General features: G+C 33.5%; 1 protein-coding gene across 3 annotated transcripts; it reads right to left on the reverse strand.

The window, feature by feature from the left end:
• Positions 1 to 9: 9 nt before the first annotated feature.
• LOC126734712 (bifunctional coenzyme A synthase-like) lies at positions 10 to 21,620 on the reverse strand. 3 transcript variants are annotated; one of them, XM_050438434.1, is made up of 8 exons: positions 21,273 to 21,619; positions 10,003 to 10,273; positions 9,843 to 9,950; positions 9,588 to 9,788; positions 9,324 to 9,512; positions 9,054 to 9,262; positions 8,855 to 8,998; positions 10 to 345 (listed from the first exon to the last, which is right to left on the reverse strand). In XM_050438434.1, exons 1-8 carry the CDS (start codon positions 21,471 to 21,473, stop codon positions 124 to 126), a joined length of 1,545 nt encoding a protein of 514 aa, XP_050294391.1. In that variant the 5' UTR covers positions 21,474 to 21,619; the 3' UTR covers positions 10 to 123. The 3 variants fall into 3 exon arrangements, with proteins under 3 accessions (XP_050294391.1, XP_050294400.1, XP_050294403.1); XM_050438443.1 differs by lacking the exon at positions 21,273 to 21,619 and adding an exon at positions 20,805 to 20,846; XM_050438446.1 differs by lacking the exon at positions 10 to 345 and adding an exon at positions 8,275 to 8,423 and having other exon boundaries at positions 21,273 to 21,620.
• Between the last annotated feature and the right edge of the window lie 46 nt (positions 21,621 to 21,666).

Here is a 21,666-nt window from a genome sequence, read left to right on the forward strand (position 1 = left end):
AAACACTAATTAAAACATAATAAACAATACCATTATATTTCATAAACCTACAACTATCACAATCATTCACAATATTCCCCACTATAATAATAAAAATAGCATTTTTCATTAAAAAAATGTGTGTTATGAAGGCAGCCGCTGTTGTAATAACTTCCAAGCCTTAAGGACCTGAATTTTTGTATATTCTACTTCCCAGAGGGTGCAAAAAACTACATTGGCAGATTTAATGTATTCCTTGTTGGTTATCTGGGAAGAAAGTCTGCTTTTTGCTTGCTCTTCTGTTAAATTGTTTCTGGTTTTTAGTCTGTTGATTGCTTCCAGGGGTGGTATAAATGTCACCCAAACCTTGGCAAAAAAATCATTAACATTTGAGATATATTTTAAATAAAAATTCTTCTTTATAATATTTCTATACAAAATTTATTTAACATCAATTCTAATTTGATAAGAACGACTTTCCAGTTTTTAAATCCAAGTTGTAACACAAGTGATGACTTTAATAGGCTCGTTCAGTTAAATTTCCCTAAACAAGTTTATTCACCTTTTTATGAAGTATTATCTACACATACCACATAAAAAAAATTTCACCTTGATTGAATAAAAATTAAAAAAGTTACACGTTTTTAAATATCAAAATATTTCCCGCGTCGGAAATTTACCGCTGTGACGTCATAGTATCTCTCGAGTCGAGACTGGCCAAGCAGGGCAGAGGCAGGATGCATACGTTTAGATTCATAATAATTTTATCTGCAGCATTGCAAAGTAAATTAGTGCTGTGCCGTTTTGTGTTATTTTATAGAGTAGTTATTGTAACTTTGTCATAAAAAATGTGCGATCTGGATTATGTTAAGGCAGATTGCTCCAATATGCCGGAAGTAGATATCATTATGGCAATGGACTATTTCAATAATGATCGAGACTTTATCAGTGCAGAAATGAGGGGTATTAAAATGCAGCAGTAAGTGTTTTATACATTATAATATAGTATTGTAGTAAAATATAAGAATTTTCTTTTATAATTAAATGTGGAAAAATTTCGGCCAACCTTCCCTACAGTGTAATTCCCTACATGTATTAAATATAGCATTATACATTTTATAATGTAATATTAAATTTCTGTTGATCGTGTCCAGGTTATTTCCTTCTATTTTTAAAATGTAATAAAATAAACGCAAATCTTATTGTATTCGATGGATTTTTTTTTTAGTTTTTTTATAAGATTCTGGAAGAAATTTTTAAGGAGTTAATAATATAATTATTCTATGCGAGTGTAGTTTTAATAAGGTTTATTTTATGCATGCCTATTACTAAAATTAAAATAAAAAATACAACATTTTCCCCATTTGCATAGTCTTTTGTATTGTTTTAGGTCTGCCCGTCAACATTATGGAGACAATGCTGTGGGTTATGTTCAACTTACTAAACTCAAACTCAAAAATGCTTTATTGTCAATATAAACATAGAAGTTGTAGACAAATCCCATAGACATTAAATGAATAAAAACGAGAAACTAATTTAAAATAAAATAAAATTATATAAAACTTTGAAAAATACTTAAATGCTAATCATTAAAAAATTCACTTAAACTATAGTACGCTTTACTAGCAAGAAATATTTTCGTCCTTGTACGTAGGCTTTTTTCAGTCTTAAGTTGTCTTATTTCTAGGGGAAGTTTATTAAACAGCTTTCTACCTCCATATATGGTAGAGCTACGGACAAGTTCAAAATGAGGAATGGGCAGCCTCAACAAATAATTTTGTCGCGTATTATAGCGGCTTCCTAAGTGGAGTTCCTGTTTATATTTTCTAAAAACTAAGCAAACTGTTTCCAAAATAAAGATACAACACAGGGTTAAAATATTATGACTTACAAAAAGCGGGCGACATGAGTCACGAGGCTTGGCCCCACATAGATATCTAATGGCCCTTTTCTGGAGTACAAACACTGAACTATAAAGTGAATTTGAACATGAACCCCAAAAGTAAATTCCATATCGAAGGTGCGACTCGATAATCGCGAAGTATGCAGATCTGGCGATGGAGAAATTAAGACTGGTGGCAATAACCCTTAGGGCGTAGCAGCCTGATGAGACTTTTCTACATACATTCACAATTCTTTAATTCACAGGTCTTTAAATTTAAGGAACTTGTTTATGGAAAGACCCAAAAACTTACTGAACGGTGGCATGGTGATGGCTTCATTATTCAAACATATATCATTTGTATTACATTTAAAATTAAGGATATTTGTTTTGGAAACATTAAATGTCAAAAAATTTGCATCACACCAGTCTTTTATTTTTAACAAATCTGCACGTATATTGGCCTCCATTTGAGAAACATCAGAGTCGTGCCAGAGGATGGTGGTATCATCGGCAAACAATGTAAATTTGCCAGTTACCTGCAGTTGTGGCAGATCGTTCACATAAATGAGAAACAGTAAAGGACCAAGTACTGATCCTTGCGGAACACCCACATTTATATTAAGTTCCTTAGAGATACCACCATTAAATTTGACAGCCTGGACACGATTTGATAAGTAGGAACGAAACCACTTAAGGGCAGTTCCTCTGAAACCATAGAGCTCCAGTTTCATCAGCAGCACTTTGTGACTCACGCAGTCAAATGCCTTGGACAAGTCACAGAATACCGCTGCTGCAACTTCACCAACATTCAGTCGGTTGTACAGGTGCTCTAGAAAGCTAAAGATAGCATCATTTGTGCTCACAGACTCACGAAAGCCAAACTGCTGAAGACTCAATAGGCCAAACCTATTTAAAAATAAAACCATCCTCACCTTAACGAGCCGTTCCACTATCTTGGCTAGTAGGTGAGTAGGCAATAACGCTATAGGTCTAAAGTTAGAAGGACAGTCGCGATCGCCACCCTTGTAAAGAGGAACAATCATTGCTCTTTTTAAGCACTCTGGGAAAACTCCAGACATAAATGAAAAGTTAATTGACTCGGCCAAGACTTGCAAAGCAACAAGAGGTAAAGCAGAAAATATTTTAAGAGAAAGCCCATCCCAACCTGATGAACTCTTATTCTTAATATTAACCATTAACTGTTTAAGCTCTTCTACACTTGTGGGGGCAAAAAAGAAAGATTCGGCTACTACCACATTGCTGAGATAGCTCCTGGGATCTATTTTTTGTGAGAGATTGGCTGCAAGGTTACTAGCAATATCACAGTAGAAGGAATTGAGGACATTGGAATCTAAGGTACTTGGAATAACCAAGACATTATTTTTGCCCCTTAGCTCATTTAAAATCTTCCAAGGCTCTTTTGCTCTGTTGGAGGAATTATTTATCCTCATTTGAAAGTAGGTCCACTTAGCCATTTTGATTGAGTTTCTGTAAATCTTGCGGTATCTGTTATAATAATTTAAAAATGTTGCATTGTTCATAGCGTATTTCCTAATGTAAAAAAGAGAGCGCATATCTTTCCCAGATACTCGTAAACCCTTAGTATACCAAGGTTTTCTATTTCGTTTCTTAATATTGACAACAGGAAAAGCAGTGTTAAAATTGTTTAATACTATTTGATGAAAGCTATGCAGTGGGTTAACAGTAGTCAATACATTATTCCAACTTGACATATTGCAAAGCAAGGAGAATTTGCGGAAATTAGCTCTAGTATAAAGTCCATCGCGTGCAAACTTATTCTCATTAGCTGCACTATTAAGCTTTACTAATCCCACTATTGCCTCATGGTCAGACAAACCGGCATTGATTGTTGTACACTGATTTTCGTGTTGGTTAAAATTCGTACAGAAGTAATCTATCAGTGAGGAAGAAAATGCTGAAATCCGGGTTGGCTGATCCACGTGCATTTTAAAATTAAATGAGTTTAACAGATTAAAAAGCATTCGATTTGATCCATTAGATTTGTCTAAAAAATTTACATTAAGATCGCCAGTCAGAATCAACATCGCATTAACCGAAATTTCACGTAAGAGGATCTCCAACTTTTCTAAAAACAAATCTAAATTACCAGATAGAGATCGATACAATCCTAAAATATACAAATTTAACTTACTGCTAAATACAATAGAAAACTCGCACACCTTTTCAATCAATAGATGATCAAATCTGTCAATAGTAATAAACACAAATTTAGTTAAAAAAGCTTTCTCTAACATAATGAAAGTACCACCATGTGTATATTGCTTGCATGAAAATTTGGGAATTAGTACATAACCAGGGATATCAATAGGCTCGTCAGTCCTCAACCAGTGTTCAACAAGAATTAACACACTAGGAAAGTTCTATTAAAGATTCTAAAAATAGTTTCAATTCGCTAACTTTTGAACGCACAGATTGAACATTAAGAAATGCAAGGGAAACTTGATTATGGTGGGAGTTTCTATTAAAAAAGAAGATCCAATAGCAAGGGTGTCTATAGATTGGTCTAGTTGACGCGTAACCGAATACCTTCGATCAAGGGTGTATCGCTGATTATCCCACTATTGCTAATACCTAAAGATGCTAATACTAATTTGGATGACAGAAAAGTATTTTTAACATATAAAGATAAAAGTTTGCACATAGATTTGGCAGAGTGACGGTACCTAAAATTTTGTCTGACATCAGTAATTATTCTCACAGAAAAGTTACGGTTACAGATGAAAGAATTCATAAAATGAATTGTATTGTAATATCTGCTTTTTGAGCACTTATTAAAATCGCATTTAATACAAACAATTACATTAGTTATCCTGCCCATTGATAGCAAGGACTTTATTTGGGAAAAAGATGGCAATGTACAAGAAAAATCAAGACAAACAACAACAACATCATTCTTCGTATAGTTAACGATTAGCGGAAACGCATAATTACATAAGGTCTGGGCTGTAACATTACTAAACACATAACCACAGGTGTTGTATGACGAGCTCAGAATACCTGAGAGAAGAGAAACCTCTGGCACTAGAGTCACCATAAATTAGTACATTTGATTTTGCTCGTGGGTTGAAATGCGCTTTTGCTAAGCAGTTTGTAGATTTTGATTGAAGATTTGAAGTCGTCAAATACTAATACAATACAAACTTACTAATACAAACATACTAATAATAAATGCTATTTAAAAGCCAAGGTTACCCCAGAACATAAAATAAAGTCGAAAAACTATAATGTACCTTGTGTAATCGATGAATTGCAAAAAACAGTTGTTGAGGTAAATTGTCATGATTGTCCGGCATCGGAGAGAAGTTGCAAACTTGCAGTGGCATTTTTAATGTGGGTACACCGTAGGAGCGAAGAGCCGTCTCCAACTGAAAAAGTTTGTTATTGGAAGAGATCAATTTTAGCTGCAGCTTCAAGTACAAAAAAATTTATAACCACCGAAGACTTTGGCGCCAACAAATCTATATCTTCAAATAATAATTTTTTAAATGATGACTTGAAGCAAAAAAAAGGAAAATTGAGAATAGCACTATGAGATACCATCTGTCTCAAAATTACGATTGTGTTTCCCTTTATCAACTAAAAATTTGTTTTATGTTTACTAATAATGTCAACGACGCAAACATATTTTGAATTATTACAAACAAAAAATGGACGAAGATTTGCTGAAACAAATCGAAATTAAAACTAGGAACCAGTCCAGATGTAGGGTATGGTCTGAGCTTAGATACGCACGGATAACTGCATCGAAAGCATATGAAACTACTAGTAGAAAATATTTTAGGTGCCAAAATTTTTCAAACAGAAGCCATGAAAAGGGGCCTTGAATTAGAAGAACCTGTCTTGAAGGTACTTTTCAAGGAAAATTCCCAAACCTTTCAAAAATCTGGACTCTCTCTTTCAAAAGAGTGTCCCCTGATTGGTGCGAGTCCAGATGCCTTAAATGAAGACTACGTTGTAGAAATCAAATGCCCTTCTTTAGATAAACCGTTTAATAACTTTATAGATGTTGATAGCAATATAAAAAGTAAATATTACCATCAAATACAAATGCAAATCCATCTTACAAACAAAAAAAAAGGCATTTATTTTGTAGCAAGCCCTGATCAAAACAACAAAATCACTTACAAATACTGTGATTATGATCAAAAAATTGTTGATAACATGTTAAATAAATTAACACATTTTTGGATTAATGCTATTTACAATAAAATTTAAATAACTTATATATCTTGTTTGTTAACTTATATATTTGCTTATATATCTGTATATTTATTAAAGCACTTGCTATTATTACAATGTTATCTAAATATTTTATTAGGCTTGAGTGAACACAAGCATGAGGCTCTAAAATAGCTTATTCCCGTATTCTTGATATGACTCTTTCGACGTGAATTCGCAGACTAGCAATCTTTTTGGAATGTTTGACTTCCTGCTTTGAATTTTTAATTTTTGCCGAAACCGATGGTGGTCTAACTAGCATGTTATTTTTTGTCATTAAAAGTTCATCAATGTGTTTAAATCCACGATCTGCCATAACATGCGCTTTAATTTCTAACATATCCAAAAATGCCGATTCTTCCACGATCATTTTGTCGGTAGTCCAGCCACCAAAACCTCTAGATACATAGGAAATTAGCCCATCAGGAGTACAAGCTATAAGGTATTTCATAGTATTGCTTTTTTTATAAAAGCAATAAAAGGACAAGAAAAGGACTGCAGAATGGGGTTTCCCGGTTTCTGGATGGAAATTTCAAAGCAATCGATTATGCACGACACATTTTTTAATCTTCTTCGAAAAGGTATTGGCAAACATTTTTGGGTTTCTGAAAGCGACTTCCACTGGATAAATGAATTTAAATGTTCAGCTATTTTTGGCACTGTTTTTTTAATTATTGCGCAAACTGTTGCAGCCGATATACAAAAATCATCTGCTAATATTTTATAAGAAAGGTTAAGTTTAATTTTTTTTAAGTTACAAATATTTCAATTTTTGTTAGCTGACTTCTTGTGGAAAACATGTCAACAATAAAAATTGAGTGACTAGGTATCCCAATATACATTTTCGGATTTTTCTCTATGACAAAAATAATGCGCTTTTCTATATTGTTCTTATTATTAAATTCTTTTTCAGCTTCTTCCGATGAAGTATAGTCATCAGATGTTGGTTTGTAGGACGTCGAATATTCTGAACTCGAACTACTGCTGGGCGAATAGCTTGTTTTCATTATATCTTTTGGTGTTATTTGCTTCTGTTTTCCCTTAGTTGTTACTTTAAATATGTTACACTCAACATATTTTGATCTCATTGTGGCCTTAATATTAACTTGAACACTCTTATTTACCTGTCGATCTTCCGCCTGGGCATTTTCAGAACTACTTTCTAGTCCGATTTGCGAAATATTTATACTAGATTCGCTGTTTGCCGATGAAAATCGAGTTTTCTTTGTACTTGTAGATGCTTCTTCTAAACATCTTTGTCGCTGTTTCTTATGAAAAACACTTCGAGTATCTCTGGTATGTGCAGATTTTCGTTGTTTTTGGCAATCAAAAATGTGTGGAACAACTCCCGGCTTAATCTTAATTCTTACATTATTCATTATCTTGCAACGCATGTAATTGTCCACATCATTTTTAAACTAAAATTAAATATACGACATTAATGATAATATAATTTAGTAATTCTAAAAACACTTAGATCAAAATGATCCTCACAGCAATACTTTGTTGAATTATTGCTCACAAATTCAGTTCTACGCATAGCTTCCTGCCACAACTTCCTTGTTTTTATGTCTTTTGGCAAAGTAATAAACATTTTATCAGGGCTGGTCACACTAGTGTTTTTAGATTGCGGTACTATACAATATTTATAATTTTTCTTTTCGTGTTCTACTTCAATCTGCGTAAAAATTGAACGCCAAAAAAACAATCAATCATAATATTCAGTAGACAAGCATCCAATTTTAACCGATACAAATACGAAACAAAACTAAACTTGTTAAAACAATCCGTTTATTATAGTGAGCATCGCGACACGAGTCATCGAGCGGCGGACCGACGCGATGCGTGGGCAAGAGATGTAGTGACGTCATCGCCGCATACTCGATACCGCGGAGTTTTTTAAATTTGCGGTATTTAAATAATTTATTTAAATATGAAATCGGAATCAGAAAATTATGAAATTTTTGCATAACTATTAAACTCAGCATACTCTTTTAGAATATGCAATAAAAAAATATGCTGAACGAGCCTAGTGTAAGAGATGATTCCTTATAATTTTTTAAGTAAAAAAGTTCATTTATAACAGTATGTCTGGAAGGGTGTTTGTGTGAAACTTTTTTTAAATCAATTTTTTATTAATTTCTAAATAATGTGGTTACAAAATTTGTTAAAATTTTTATAATTTGTTAATTATTTTTATAAGGTATATCTTGAAATTCTCACATTCCATTTCTTGTCGCTTTATTTTTTGGTCCGTTCTTCGATTTCTTATTTAAGCACTTACAATGGTTTTTGGTCTCTATAAAAAAATAAAATGCTTCAAAATTACCTGAAAAATGACCAGTATGATTAATATTTAAAAACTAAAGAAAGCTTCCAATAAACTAATTAATAAGATACTACTTTTGATGCAAATTTTAAATAATAATTGAAATGGTTAGCTGATTAAAATGATTGCTTTTGTGTGTACGGCACCACTTTTTCTGCGTTTCATATTTCTATCAAACTATCTAATTAAAAATTAAATTAGAAATAATAAGTCGATTAAAAAAATGTAACATCCTGTATCTCAAAATTGGAGCGTCTCCAGATATACATTTATATGCACTTTTTTACAAGGAATTATCCCTTAAAATTAGTCATCACTTTGTTACACCCTGTATATTAGATTTATGGACAAAAAAATACAGAGAAGTAACTACCGGTAATTACATAAACACTAGCTTATACCTCATGGCAAAGTTTGTCCCATCCTGCTTGACACAAAATAGCAGCTTCTACACAAATTACATCTGCCGAAGTATTCCCAATTATTTGGTGAATTTCATCTGCTATTGCCGGCCATAAAATATCCGTTAAATTCTTCATTTCTATCTGAAATAAACCATAAATAAAAAATTCATTCTTACTCATTTCATATGATCGTTACCGGGTTATTAAACACCATTCCGCCCAACACTTTCCTATCAATTTGTCCATCAGAAGAGACAATTTCAGAGCCAAAATGCTCAACAACCTTTTTGTAACACGGTCCTTCAATTGTATACATTTTATGGCCCAATTTATCACAATCTATTACTTCAACATTCAGGTTTTTTAAGTGGGACACTATGCCAGACTTACCACTTGCTATACCACCTAAAATAGTGCATTAGATAGCAATCTTTCTCTATTAAATAATAGTCAACTAAGTTAGTACCTGTAAGGCCTATTATATATGGCTTATTAGGAATACATTTCTTTTCAACTGGTTTCACAAGTTCCCCCAATAATCTCAATCTGTAGTTGCTTGAACTGACTTTTAATTCCTCTTTAGGTTGCGGGTTTGGTTCATCAATAAATGGTATAGGGACAATTTCTAAAGGGCTTAAATTTTTCTTTGTTCTAACTATAACAAAAATTGCGTATCACAATTGATAAATAAAAAAATGCAACAGCAATAATTTCAATAGATTTTACCTACTCTCATTAATTTTTTCGCCCCCGCGAACAGTTTCTTCACTAACAACAATCATTTCTATTGATGGATCCACTATGGCTGGTCCAAAAGGATCATACAGGCTGCAAATGTTATATTCCAAATCTGGATAGATGTCGGTGACAAAACTTCTGACATTATTAACTCTCACCTCTACATCTTGGATAAGTTCCCACAATAGTTTCCCTATAATGGAAGTGGCTGTAATGGAAAAAATAATTTGACTTGATTTATCCCTACCTTGAATCATATTTTCTTCAGTAATCCCCACTGTTAACTTATCAGTTGTTCTTATAATAGCATCTGTTAGTAGTAATTTATGAGCAGTATGTAAACGATCAAAAGTCCCTAAAAATAAACTAAATAAGTCCAAGGAGTTTATTAGAACCCACCCAACAACCTCCTAAACAAGTATGTTTAAACAGTTTATGATCTCCTTTGTTCACAAAGTTTACATCTTCATCTTCACCAGCATAATCAAAAGTTATCACATCATATTTGGTTGCAGGGTTTAATATCCTGCTCCCTATAAATGCTTCTATATCAGTTTTCATGTATTTTTTGTCAAATATAAATACATCAATTGGATTTTGGGTTTTTACTTCAAGAGAATCAGATTTTAGGCCTGTAAGTAACACTCGAACGTCCAGGTGGTTGCAAAGCTTTGTAACCTAAAATGAAATGAATATATTACTATACAACAGTATAGCTTTTACAATGAGCAATAAGGGATATGTATCCTGCATTAGCTTAAGATTACTTACATATAAGACAGATATAGCTTTAAATTTTATGTTAAGCACACAATAGATATAAAATTACAAAAATAAAATTATTACAATTTCAAACCATTTAAAACAAAATCACAAGTTTAAAATTCTGACACTAGATAATTAAAAATCTCTTCACAACAGCCTGATACCTATTGAGTAGTAAGTAATTCATGAATTTCTCTTGGGAGCCACCTATTCTATTCTATTTAAATGTAGGTGCAAAGTGGAGTATTGCATTCCAAGAGGTTCTTAGTCTAAGAAGGTGATCACGGGTCTCCTCAACAGTCCTATATTGACTCTTATTCCTAAAAGCATTACAGATATAACTCATATAAGAAATGGTAAGTATGTCAGAATGGTGAACCACAGGTTTTGCATAATTTCCGTAGGCAGCTCTAACAACAACTTGTGCTGCTCTACTCTGCAAACCAAACTGTCTTACCAGATATGCAGAATGGCCCCAGACAAGTAAACCATATAAACAAGCTGAATGCACAAAAGAATGGTAGGTTACCAATACAACAATAAAACCCTTTGAGGTAAATTTCTCAAAAGAAATACATTAGATTCAAACCTTTTAAAACAAGACATATGCTTTTCAAAAATTAATTTTTGGTGCAGACTTATTCCTAAAAACTGTATTCAAATTCAAATTGAAAACATGCTTTATTATCATAAATACATGGAATTTATTGATAAAGCTACTTATAATATAAAACATAAACATAAGTCGACATATTACTAACACATAATTAAAAAAAAAACAATACTGGGTTCAACATGCTAGCATAAACAATAATACAAAGTGTAACTAATTCAAGATGAAATGAGTTAAAATTTTCTGAGAGTAACATCAAAATCATCAGTAAAAAAAATAATATAAAACAAAAAAAATATAAGATAAAAAATCAAACCTTTAAATCTTAATTAAAAATAATTGTCCTATGGGCCTATTCCCAATTATCTTCAAAAAACTCTGTTAGGCTGTAAAATGCTTGCTTTTAAGCAGTTCTGTTAAGGACTTTTTAAATCAAGGAGGACTTTTAGAGGCTTGATGCAGTTTGGAAGATGGTTAAAAAATTGTATGCTCAAGTACATAAGGGAATTCCATGTTAGTTCACTTTTCAGGATGGGCAATGGAATATTGTAATTTTGTCTGATATTGTAATATTTTGAGGTGCCATGAATTACAAGATATGATTTATATTGTTTATATATTTAGCAAGCAGATTTCACAATAAATCAGCAACATAAGGTAAGTTTCTTTAAATATTTAAATAGGGGTCTACATAAGTCCTGTGGAGATTTATGACAGAGTTAAAAAGCCCTTGACTGCATCAACCCCAAAATGCAATTCCATACCATAGGTGACTTTCAATCAAAGAAAAGTAGACCGATTTTGCAGATTCAAATTGCACTTCATTTGCAATCACTCAACAGCATAACATCCTCTAGCCAGTTTTTGCCTCAATGCTGATATATGGTCACAAAACTTCAGTTTATCATTGATAACAATTCTAAGAAATCTGTTGGAATTATTCACTTCCAGTTCTTTGTTATGAATCACTAACTGGTCTGGGCCTACAGGGGCTACGAAAGGGAACTGCACACATGTAGCATATGGCTCTTTTTTGCAAAATAAATAGAGAGCTGAACAAATACTGATAGCACACACCCCAAAACACAATACCATATCTCAGATGAGACTCAATAAGAGCATGGTAGGCAATTTTAGCCACATCAAGTCCCAGAGAATGTGTTATTACTCTAATAGCATAACAGTTGGACGATAACTTCCCTATTAAAGAGGAGATATGATTTTCAAATTTTAATTGCTTATCAATCGTCAGGCCCAAAAATTTGCATGTTTCAGAAGGACTTATTGTTTCATTTTGCAAAGTGACAGTTCCAAGGTTACATTTATTAAAAGTTAAAATATTAGTTTTAGAAATATTAAAAGTTAATCTATTAGATTCACACCATTACTTTACAAGAATTAAATCTTCATCAACGATATTCTTTAACCTCTTGGTGTCAGTGTCATGCCAAAGTAATGTTGTATCATCCGCCAAGATAGTAAATTTGCCCCTAATTGGAATTTGAGAGATATCATTGACATATAGCCGGAACAATATTGGTCCAAGAACAGAACCCTGGGGTACACCCTCATCCATATTCCGGTAGCGCTATTAGGACCTTTAGTGACAGCCTATCCCATCCAGAGGAAAAAAGTTTAGGAGAGAACTAAAGAAATTAATCTTACCAAAAGCTTACTACAGCATTGAAGAGTATTTTAACGACTCATTTTAATATTTAAAATTAATTATATATCTGTTGATCAGATTTATTTTATTATTATTATTTTTTTATTATTCTTGTTTTATGTTGGTTCTCGCCTTTTCTTTTCTTCTTTTTTGGTTTTTTCTTTGATTATATAAAATATGCTTCTATGTACAATCAAAATCGATTCTGTATTCTGTTTTTGTCCTATATCCTGTATAACCAAATAAATACTTGTATTATAAATTCTAGGATTAGGAAGCTTTTAGCACAAGTTTGTAAACTTAGCAAAAGTATATTTTGACTTTGACTTTTATTATTGTCTGCCCATAAGATGGTGGTGTCATCTGCAAAAATAGTGAATAATCCTCTTATCTGGAGAGATGCCAGGTCATTTATATATAATAGAAATAAAATGGGATTGAGAACCCTGAGGAACTCCATCCATGGTGCACTACACAAAATTCAGACAAAGTGCCATTTGACTGAACAGACTGTTTTCTGCCTGACAAAAAAGATTGAAACCATTCTAGAGCACCTCCCCTAAACCCATATCTAGAAAGCTTACTGAGCAGCATTCCAAATTCGTCTGTAATTTATGGTATCATTTGTTGCACCACCTTTAAAGAGATGTGTCACAAGGGAAACCTTAAGATTACTTGGAAATGTTGCAGTATCAAAAGGAACATTTATAGCATAAACCATTGAGCCCAGAGCTTTATCAGGTAAAGTCTGCAAAACTCTGAATGGACAGTCCATCAATCTCAGATGTTTTTTTATTTTTTATTTCATTTAACAGTTTTTTAATTTCATATGAATCAGTATGTGTCAAATAAAATGATTGTTGTATAGAGATATTTATTTATTTAGCAGTTTATTTCCAACAGGCAAAGCCCAGTTACAGGAAAATCTACAATTAATGTTTTGAAAGTGTAAAGTATTAAATTACTACAAATTAAATAACAAAAAGAAAGAAAAATAAGGAAAACTTAAATTACTATAGTAACATCATGTATATATCAAAATTAAAGGAGATGTAAATTAACATTAGAATAAACAAAGACAGGGATTTATGGGACAAGGGAAAAAAGGAAGAGAAAAGGAATTATGGTAACTGTTGGTTTGTCAGAGACAAAATTAGATCCTTTATGAAGCATACAAATATATCACAGGTTGATGATACGGAATTAAAAATTCTGCACATTTGATATATGGGATCCTGACACCTAATGTTAATTCTGGCGCGATCTAAAGCAAAAGTGATATTTGCTCTAGAAGCAAATCGTGGTACATGAAATAGAATATCATTCAAGAGAGGAGGAGAATTTATTTGATTATTGGCCAACTTCCATAAGAATGTTACAAAATGAATTGTTCTCCTCATGTCCAGAGATTGCAGAATAAATCTACCTAACATCAGATCATGATCATGTCCCCTAACAGGATATATTCCATCCTCATGAAACATAAGAAACTTTAAAACCCTTCTCTGAACACTCTCGATGTAGCCAACATGGCATTCATAGAAAGGACACCACACCAAGGAACCGTATTTCAGTCTTGATCTAACAAAGGAAAAGTACAATAGTTTTATTGAGTTTGAATTGTTAAAGAGTAGGCTATTTCGAATGACAAAACCCAGAAGGTTCAACGAGGAGGTCACTGTCTGTTCAATATGTGGCACAAATGTGAGCCTATCGTCGAATACAACCCCTAGATCTTTAATAGAAGTACTTCTACAGAGGATTTGATTGTCTATATTGTAATTAAACAAAACAGGATCCTTGGTTTGGTGAAAGGAGATCACACAGCATTTCGAGATGTTAAGACATAACTGATTTCGACTGCACCACCCCCTAATTAGGTCCAAGTTACTCTGTAAGAACAAGCAGTCCAGGATACTATTGATACACCAGAATATTTTCAGATCATCAGCATAAGCTAGTCTAAGGCAGGAAATCAATTCTATAAGATCATTAATATAAAAGATAAAAAGAAGTGGGCAGAAATTGGATCCCTGTGGGACTCCAGAAGTTGAAACAAAGGTATTAGATCTGCAACCTTCCACCTCAACAAACTGTAGACTAAAGCAACTAAACCAATAAGGTATGACGAAAGCAATGAAATTAGCCTTTCTGAGAAGTTGAATTGCTTGGTCAATTTTTCCAGCAGAATGCTATGATTTATCTGATTGAAAGCCTTACTGAAATCAGGATACACCACATCAACCTGACTTTTTCTATTGAGGGCTAAAGAAATGATGCACGACCTTTTAGGAATAAAACCGTGCTGATCTATAGAGAGTAGTGATTGAACTTGGGGAAGAATTCTGTTATAAACAATAGTTTCAAAAGTTTTGGAAAAATTGCAAAGTATGGAGATAGGTCGGTAGTTGTCGATTCTGTTTATATAGTTTTTTTTGTGAATTGGTATTACTTTAGCACATTGCCAGACGCCTGGAAATTTGCCAGTTTTCAAAATTTTTATTTATTTATTTATTTATTTATTTACGGGCATTACCCATTTTTACAGAAATAGCATAATTTACAATAACAATAATTTATAACCTCAAACAATTTATACTTAGTATTATTTTATATAATTATCATTTGATATTCACAACCCATCACTATCACAGTCATAGAATAAAACAGGATTAATAAATAATGGCAACAGGAGAACTTAAAAAATATACAACAAAAGAACACAATAAAATTAATTAAATTCAGTTTTCACTCCCTTGAACCCAATTATCACCTCCAAAATTGGTTTAAACCAGCACACAATAGTATGAAGTATGAATAGTATGTACACACAATTAAACAGAATAGCAAAAACCCCACAACAATATACAAAGTCACACATGAAAATCCTCAACAAACTTAGCAAAGCGCCTTGGACTTATATTGAAATCTATGTTCAGAGATGTACTATTATTTGCAAGCCTGGCTGATCTAGCAATAAAGCTATTGTACTTGATGTTTGTTCTACAGAAAGGTTGGTAGAAAAGGCTGTTTGACCTTGTATTTCTCGTAGGTATTGCTAGACCTATTGAATATAGCAGGTCTGGTGAATCTACAGAAGCAGTCAGAAGGTTATACAAATTTTTTAAATCCCGTTGTTCCCGACGAACAACAAGAGGAGGAAGACAAAACAGCTCATACAGAACCCTGTAATCATAATGGTAGTTGTCAACAGGATCAATTTTGGATTTAAATGCCAGGTATTTCAGCATTCTCCGTTGCACCTGTTCCAACCTGTGAATATAGCAGGCATAATGAGGACTCCAGACTGAGGAGGCATACTCCAACAAAGGTCTGATCAATGTACAGTAGAGCATGCGGATAGCAGGGGTATTTGTAAAATCTCTTGTGCATCTCTTGACAAAACCTATTATTTTAAGGGCTTTTGTTACTATCTCAGATATATGAAAGCTAAATGTAAGAGATGAGTCGAATATGATTCCAAGGTCCCTAATTGTTGTCACATTCGACAAGGGTCTATTGCACAAGGAATATGCGAATGTTGTGGTATTTCTACGCTTGGAGAAGCAAATACTATAGCACTTGGCTGGATTCAAATCCATGCAGTTCTGAACACACCACTCTTCCAGTCTGGAAAGATCTGACTGTAGATTGACACAGTCATTAAGAGAGGAGATAGCTAGAAAACATTTCAGGTCGTCTGCAAAACATAAGAATCTGGAATATTTAAAACATGAGTGGATGTCGTTCATAAAAACATTAAAAAGAAGCGGCCCCAAATGTGATCCTTGAGGAACACCTGAGGGAACGCTTAGCTCATAGGACATGAAGCCATTGACCCTTACAATTTGGGACCTATCTGATAGGTAGCTGCGAAACCATCTCAAGAAATTTCCCCCTACACCCGCGGCTCCAAGCTTACTCAAAAGTATCTCATGATTGACTCCGTCGAACGCCTTCGAAAAGTCGGTATAGATAGTGTGAACCTCGCCACCCCTATCCAAGACGCTCGCCAGATAGTCTGCATAAGTCAATAGATTAAGCTCTGTTGATCTCCTGGTCTTAAAGCCAAACTGCTCTGATATAATGGTAGGACCCAAAAATGATGTAAGATGTTGTGTTACAATTTTCTCGAATAGTTTTGGAATAGCGTTTAAGTTGCACACTGGTCTATAGTTGCTTACGTCGCCCTTGTTTCCTGCTTTATGTATAGGGGTCAAGTAGCTTGTCTTCCAAAAATCAGGGAAGACTCCCAATTCTAATGATTTATTGAATAAAATAAAAAGTGGATGAGACAGAACAAAACTGCATGATTTAAGGATGGAGGGTGGTATGCCATCTGGCCCTGGACCCTTATTGGTGTTCAAGCTGCAAATTTCATTGTATATTGTAGAAATATTTATGTGAAAATTGCTTATATTGATATTATTGAAGGATAAAGATTCAGGTACAGGGTAGTTTTTGGTTGAATAAACTGTTTTGAAGTAATCAGCAAAGAGATCAGGTAGGGCAGGACCAAGAAGGCAATGCTTATCATTATAGAACATTTCTGAAGGTAGATCATTTCCTAGTCTTCTAGAGTTTACATAAGACCAGAACTTCTTTATGTTACTGTGATCAACTAAATTTCTTTCTGATTCGGAAACATATTGTTCAAAACAGACTTTTGCAAGTAATTTACACTCTGATCTTAAGCTTGAGAAGGTAATATAATCATCTCTGGAACCCGAATCTTTGAAAACTTTATGTGCCTGTTTCTTTGAAATTACCAAATTTTTAAGAGCTGGAGAAAACCACTTTGGAAAGTGCCCGCGAGACACCCGTTTTAAAGGTACAGCAATATGTATAACTGAATAAAGTATATCATAAAAAATATTTAACATAATATCTAGGGAATCCTGTTGAAGTACATAATTCCAATTAACCTGTCCAAGAAGTTCATTAATTAAATAAAAATTTGCTGAATTATAATCATAATAATATTGATTGTTAAATCTACCTGGATGATTAGTATGTCCTCTCGAAACAGTAATGGATGTAAGGAGGGGTGGATGGTAATTGTCCTGTGGAACCAGAGCATCATCAGCTGCCGTGACCTCTGCAGACAAGGTACTCTCACAAAAAATCAGATCCAGTGTATTCCCCAGGTGGTTTGGAATATTATTCAATTGGTATAGATTGTGGAAACTACATAAGTCTGATATCACTTCTATGGACTCGACTTCCAGAGGGCAAGCACCCAGTGCACTGGTCGCTTGAGAACAAAAGTTGTCTGATGACCAAATTGCTTTTGGCAGATTGAAGTCCCCGAACAGTAGTAATGGGCACTCCTGATTCCCAGAGAAAGAATCGATCTCTTGGCTGAGCATGTTGTACTTTTCTGAAGGTGATTTTGGAGGGAAATAAATACAGCCCACTATGAACTTTCCTAGCCCAGAGCCTACACTAACAAATAGCAGTTCAAGGTCTGTTGACAAGTTTATTACAGCACTAGATAGTTCCTTTGAGATCGCCACCAATACTCCACCACCTCTTGAGGAGGTGCTAGATTTTGCACTTCTGTCAGTCCTAAAGACATTGTACTTATCCAAACCAAGCTCTGCATCCGATATATCAGCCGAGAGCCAGGTTTCACTTAGTAAAATTATGGAGTAGCAATTAGAGATAATGTTACTCTGGAGAACTGACAACTTAGTTCTCAATCCTCGAACATTCTGGTAGTAAATATCTAGGTTTTGCTGTCTATGGGATGGTTGCTTTGTTGTAGAAGGCCCGTTTCAAAGTCAAGTCAAAATATACTTTATTTGCCAAGTTTACAAACTTATGCTAAAAGCTTCCTAATCCTAGAATTTATAATACAAGTATTTATTTGGTTATACAGGACAAAAACAGAATACAGAATCGATTTTGATTGTACATAGAAGCATATTTTATATAAACAAGACAAAACCAAATAATTTTAAATATTAAAATGAATCGTTAAAATACTCTTCAATGCTGTAGTAAGCTTTTGGTAAGATTAATTTCTTTAGTTCTCTCCTAAACTTTTTAAGGTCTGTAACAGTCCTAATCGAAAAAGGAACATGATTAAATATTTTACGACTAATAAATATAAGAGAATTTCTCGTAAGTGAGGAGGTGGGGATTGGAAGAGATAAGTTGCCCACTTGACGAGTATTATGACTGGTACAGGATGGTGGACTTACGGACTTATGTATGAGTGTTGCAGTTTCCAATATAAAGAGTGAGAAAACTGTTAAAATTCTTTCAGCTACAAAAAGAGGTTTACAAGAGACTCTCAGACCAACACCACACAGATACCTTAATGCTTTTTTCTGAATAGTAAAAATCATGTTAAGGAGTCCCCTGGAGCACAATCCCCAAAATGGCAACCCATAACGGATATGAGAGTCTATTAAGGCGAAATAAACTGAACGAGCAAACAACCCCCCCAGCTCATGCCTGGCAACCCTGACTGCAAAACAACCAGAAGAAAGTTTAGCAGCGAGGCCCAAAACGTGGTTGTCAAACCTTAAACTCTCATCAATGAAGAGGCCGAGAAATCGACAATAATCCCTACCATGTAGTGGGCTCTGTTCATCAAACAAAAAACCCTCTACATTACACTTAAAGCCCAGAACAAAAGTCTTATCAACATTGAATACAAGCTGATTGCAGATGCACCACTCTTTAATTTTGTGAAGGTCCTCTACTATGAGAGATCTGACTACTTTTTGATCTTTGTTATGCCACAGAATTGTAGTATCATCGATTTAAGGTTAAAAATATGATATAAAGGCTGACAAAGGACAAACATGCAGTCTTTAGCCACAAAACTTGGAACACCATCTGGACCGGCTGTCAACTTGTTTTTTAGCCTCCGACTGGCAGCAATAATTTCCTCAGTGGTAATTGATGAAAGAATGTCAATGAGATCTGAGGAATTAGAAGAAGGATAGGTTTCTGCGAGGTCATTGGATCTTTATAGGCATTCTGAAAAAGTTTGGCAAAAGCTGGCACAATATTTTCTGTTCCTTGAAAAGAATTACCACACACATGACAGACGGAAGTGAAGAGTGACCTTTCTTAGCTCTAACAAAAGACCAAAATGAGATATTATGAGTATACAATATTATCTGCATTGCTAGGAAATTTACTTGACTTTGAGGAATTGCCCCTTAGTTCATTAATAATACTTCAATATTCTCAGGATTGCTTGGATAGTAGTGTGTCTTAATAGTGTTTTCAGTTTTATTTAGATTTAAGATAATTTGCTCTAAATTTGCCTAATTTTGTCCTCACCATGCAAATAGTATCATCTCCATAGAGCTGTTGTTGTATTAGTATTTTCTATTTGTTAAGTAGCTCTCAAGTAAATTTAGACCATTCCCAGTAACATGCTTAATAATAGAGATTTTTCATTGAGATGCAATGTGATACACAGTCAGAGGCTTTTGAAAGATCCACAAAAGTTTTTTCCCTAAAGCCCCTGACTATGTAATGACAAATCCTTCCCACAGCTTCTGTAGTTGATCTACTTTCCCAGAATCCAAATTGCTCAACAACAAAAATAGACTTGCTTTCAAAGTGTGCATAGAGTTGCTCAAACTTAAAAAATGCTTTAATGTCATTATAAACACACAAGTTGTAGTCAGGGAAAACATAATATAAGCCACAAAGACATTAAGTATAAGAAGTTATAACAAAACTAGAGTAAAATATATAACATAAAGAATACTTAAATGTTTATCATTAAAAAATTCCTGTAAACTATAGTAAGCTTTACTGGAGAGAAATTCTGCTTTATATTTAAGTAAAGTTCAGAGTGAGAAATATGTAGCCTCAGTAAGTTATTTTGTTAAGTGTACTGCTTACCTAATTCTAGTTCATGTTTTATTTTTTTGAAGCTAAACAAACTGTTTCCAGAATAAAAGAAAATAAAAAGTCATGAGGCTCAGCAACACATAGATGCTTAATGGCCCTTTTCTACAAAACAAATAGTGAATTAAAAAGAGCATGCACTCCAGAAGCAGAAAGCATATTAGCAAGATTGGTGGCAATAACTTGAAGGGCATAACAGCCAGACAAAACCTTTTTGCATACATTTGCAATATGATTTTAAAATTTAAAAAAATTGTATAATACTGAAAGATCCAAAATCTTACTGAAGGGTGACATGGTGATGAGTTCATTGGTCAGATAAATACCATGGGTTTTATATTTAAAATTATGAATATTAGTAATAGAAACATTGAATGTCAAACAATTTATGTCACACCATCCTTTTATTTTCAACAACTAAAAGAAAAGTAACATTTTTGAAATTTGAGAAACTCCATTTCATCTGACATGCATTCCCAGATGTGATCCAAGTAAATGAAATTTTATGTTTTGCAGTTAAAATAAAATGTTCTATGCAGGATTATTATTAAAACTAGCATTTGAAACTATAAATTTTATCAAGGTTATTTCAAAGTTATTTACAGAGGCAACATAAATGACAAAACAATGATAATAATTACATATCATAGGGGGGTATTTCAATTGATATTCTTACATTCAATTGGTCATAATGAACATATGTCTCCTTTAATGCTATATAAGATATATGGTAGAATAAAGGCAACATTTACCTGAGAATAAATTGAAAAAATTGTGCTGCTAAGCTTAGGTGCTGAATTTAATACCAAAGGATGAAAATTCTTAGCTGCATCATTTAGGCCAGGCAATAGGTGGATATACAAAGTGTTTTTCACGTTTTTTTGCACTTCTATTAAGAGTTTGCTGATGCATTTCGGATTGGATAGAACAAGGAGACCAGTTTTCGCCAACATTTCCCATAAAAACCGAAAAACTAATAGGGTTCCTTTTGAATCTTGTAGATTTAACAGAATTATATGGTAAATAAGGTGTTGATAACACAAGTTTATCTTAAGTAGCTTCAAAAATCACATAATGAAATATAAAAATAACATAACCTAAAAACTTGTTATGACGCTTGTTAGCTGATCATATGACACCCGACTG

Source organism: Anthonomus grandis, chromosome 1 (genome assembly GCF_022605725.1).
Source record: "Anthonomus grandis grandis chromosome 1, icAntGran1.3, whole genome shotgun sequence".
Classification (NCBI taxonomy): domain Eukaryota; kingdom Metazoa; phylum Arthropoda; class Insecta; order Coleoptera; family Curculionidae; genus Anthonomus; species Anthonomus grandis.

Bases quoted from the DNA above. Each gene is read 5' to 3' on its own strand.
- LOC126734712 (XM_050438434.1), bottom strand. From the start codon at position 21,473: ATGTTGGCGAAAACTGGTCTCCTTGTTCTATCCAATCCGAAATGCATC. The intron at 10,274-21,272 runs GTAAATGTTGCC...ATTTCATTTTAG, and splicing joins TTTTTTCAATTTATTCTCAG to GTTACAAAGCTTTGCAACCA. The intron at 346-8,854 runs GTATAAGCTAGT...TTTTTTGCCAAG, and splicing joins GGGACAAACTTTGCCATGAG to GTTTGGGTGACATTTATACC.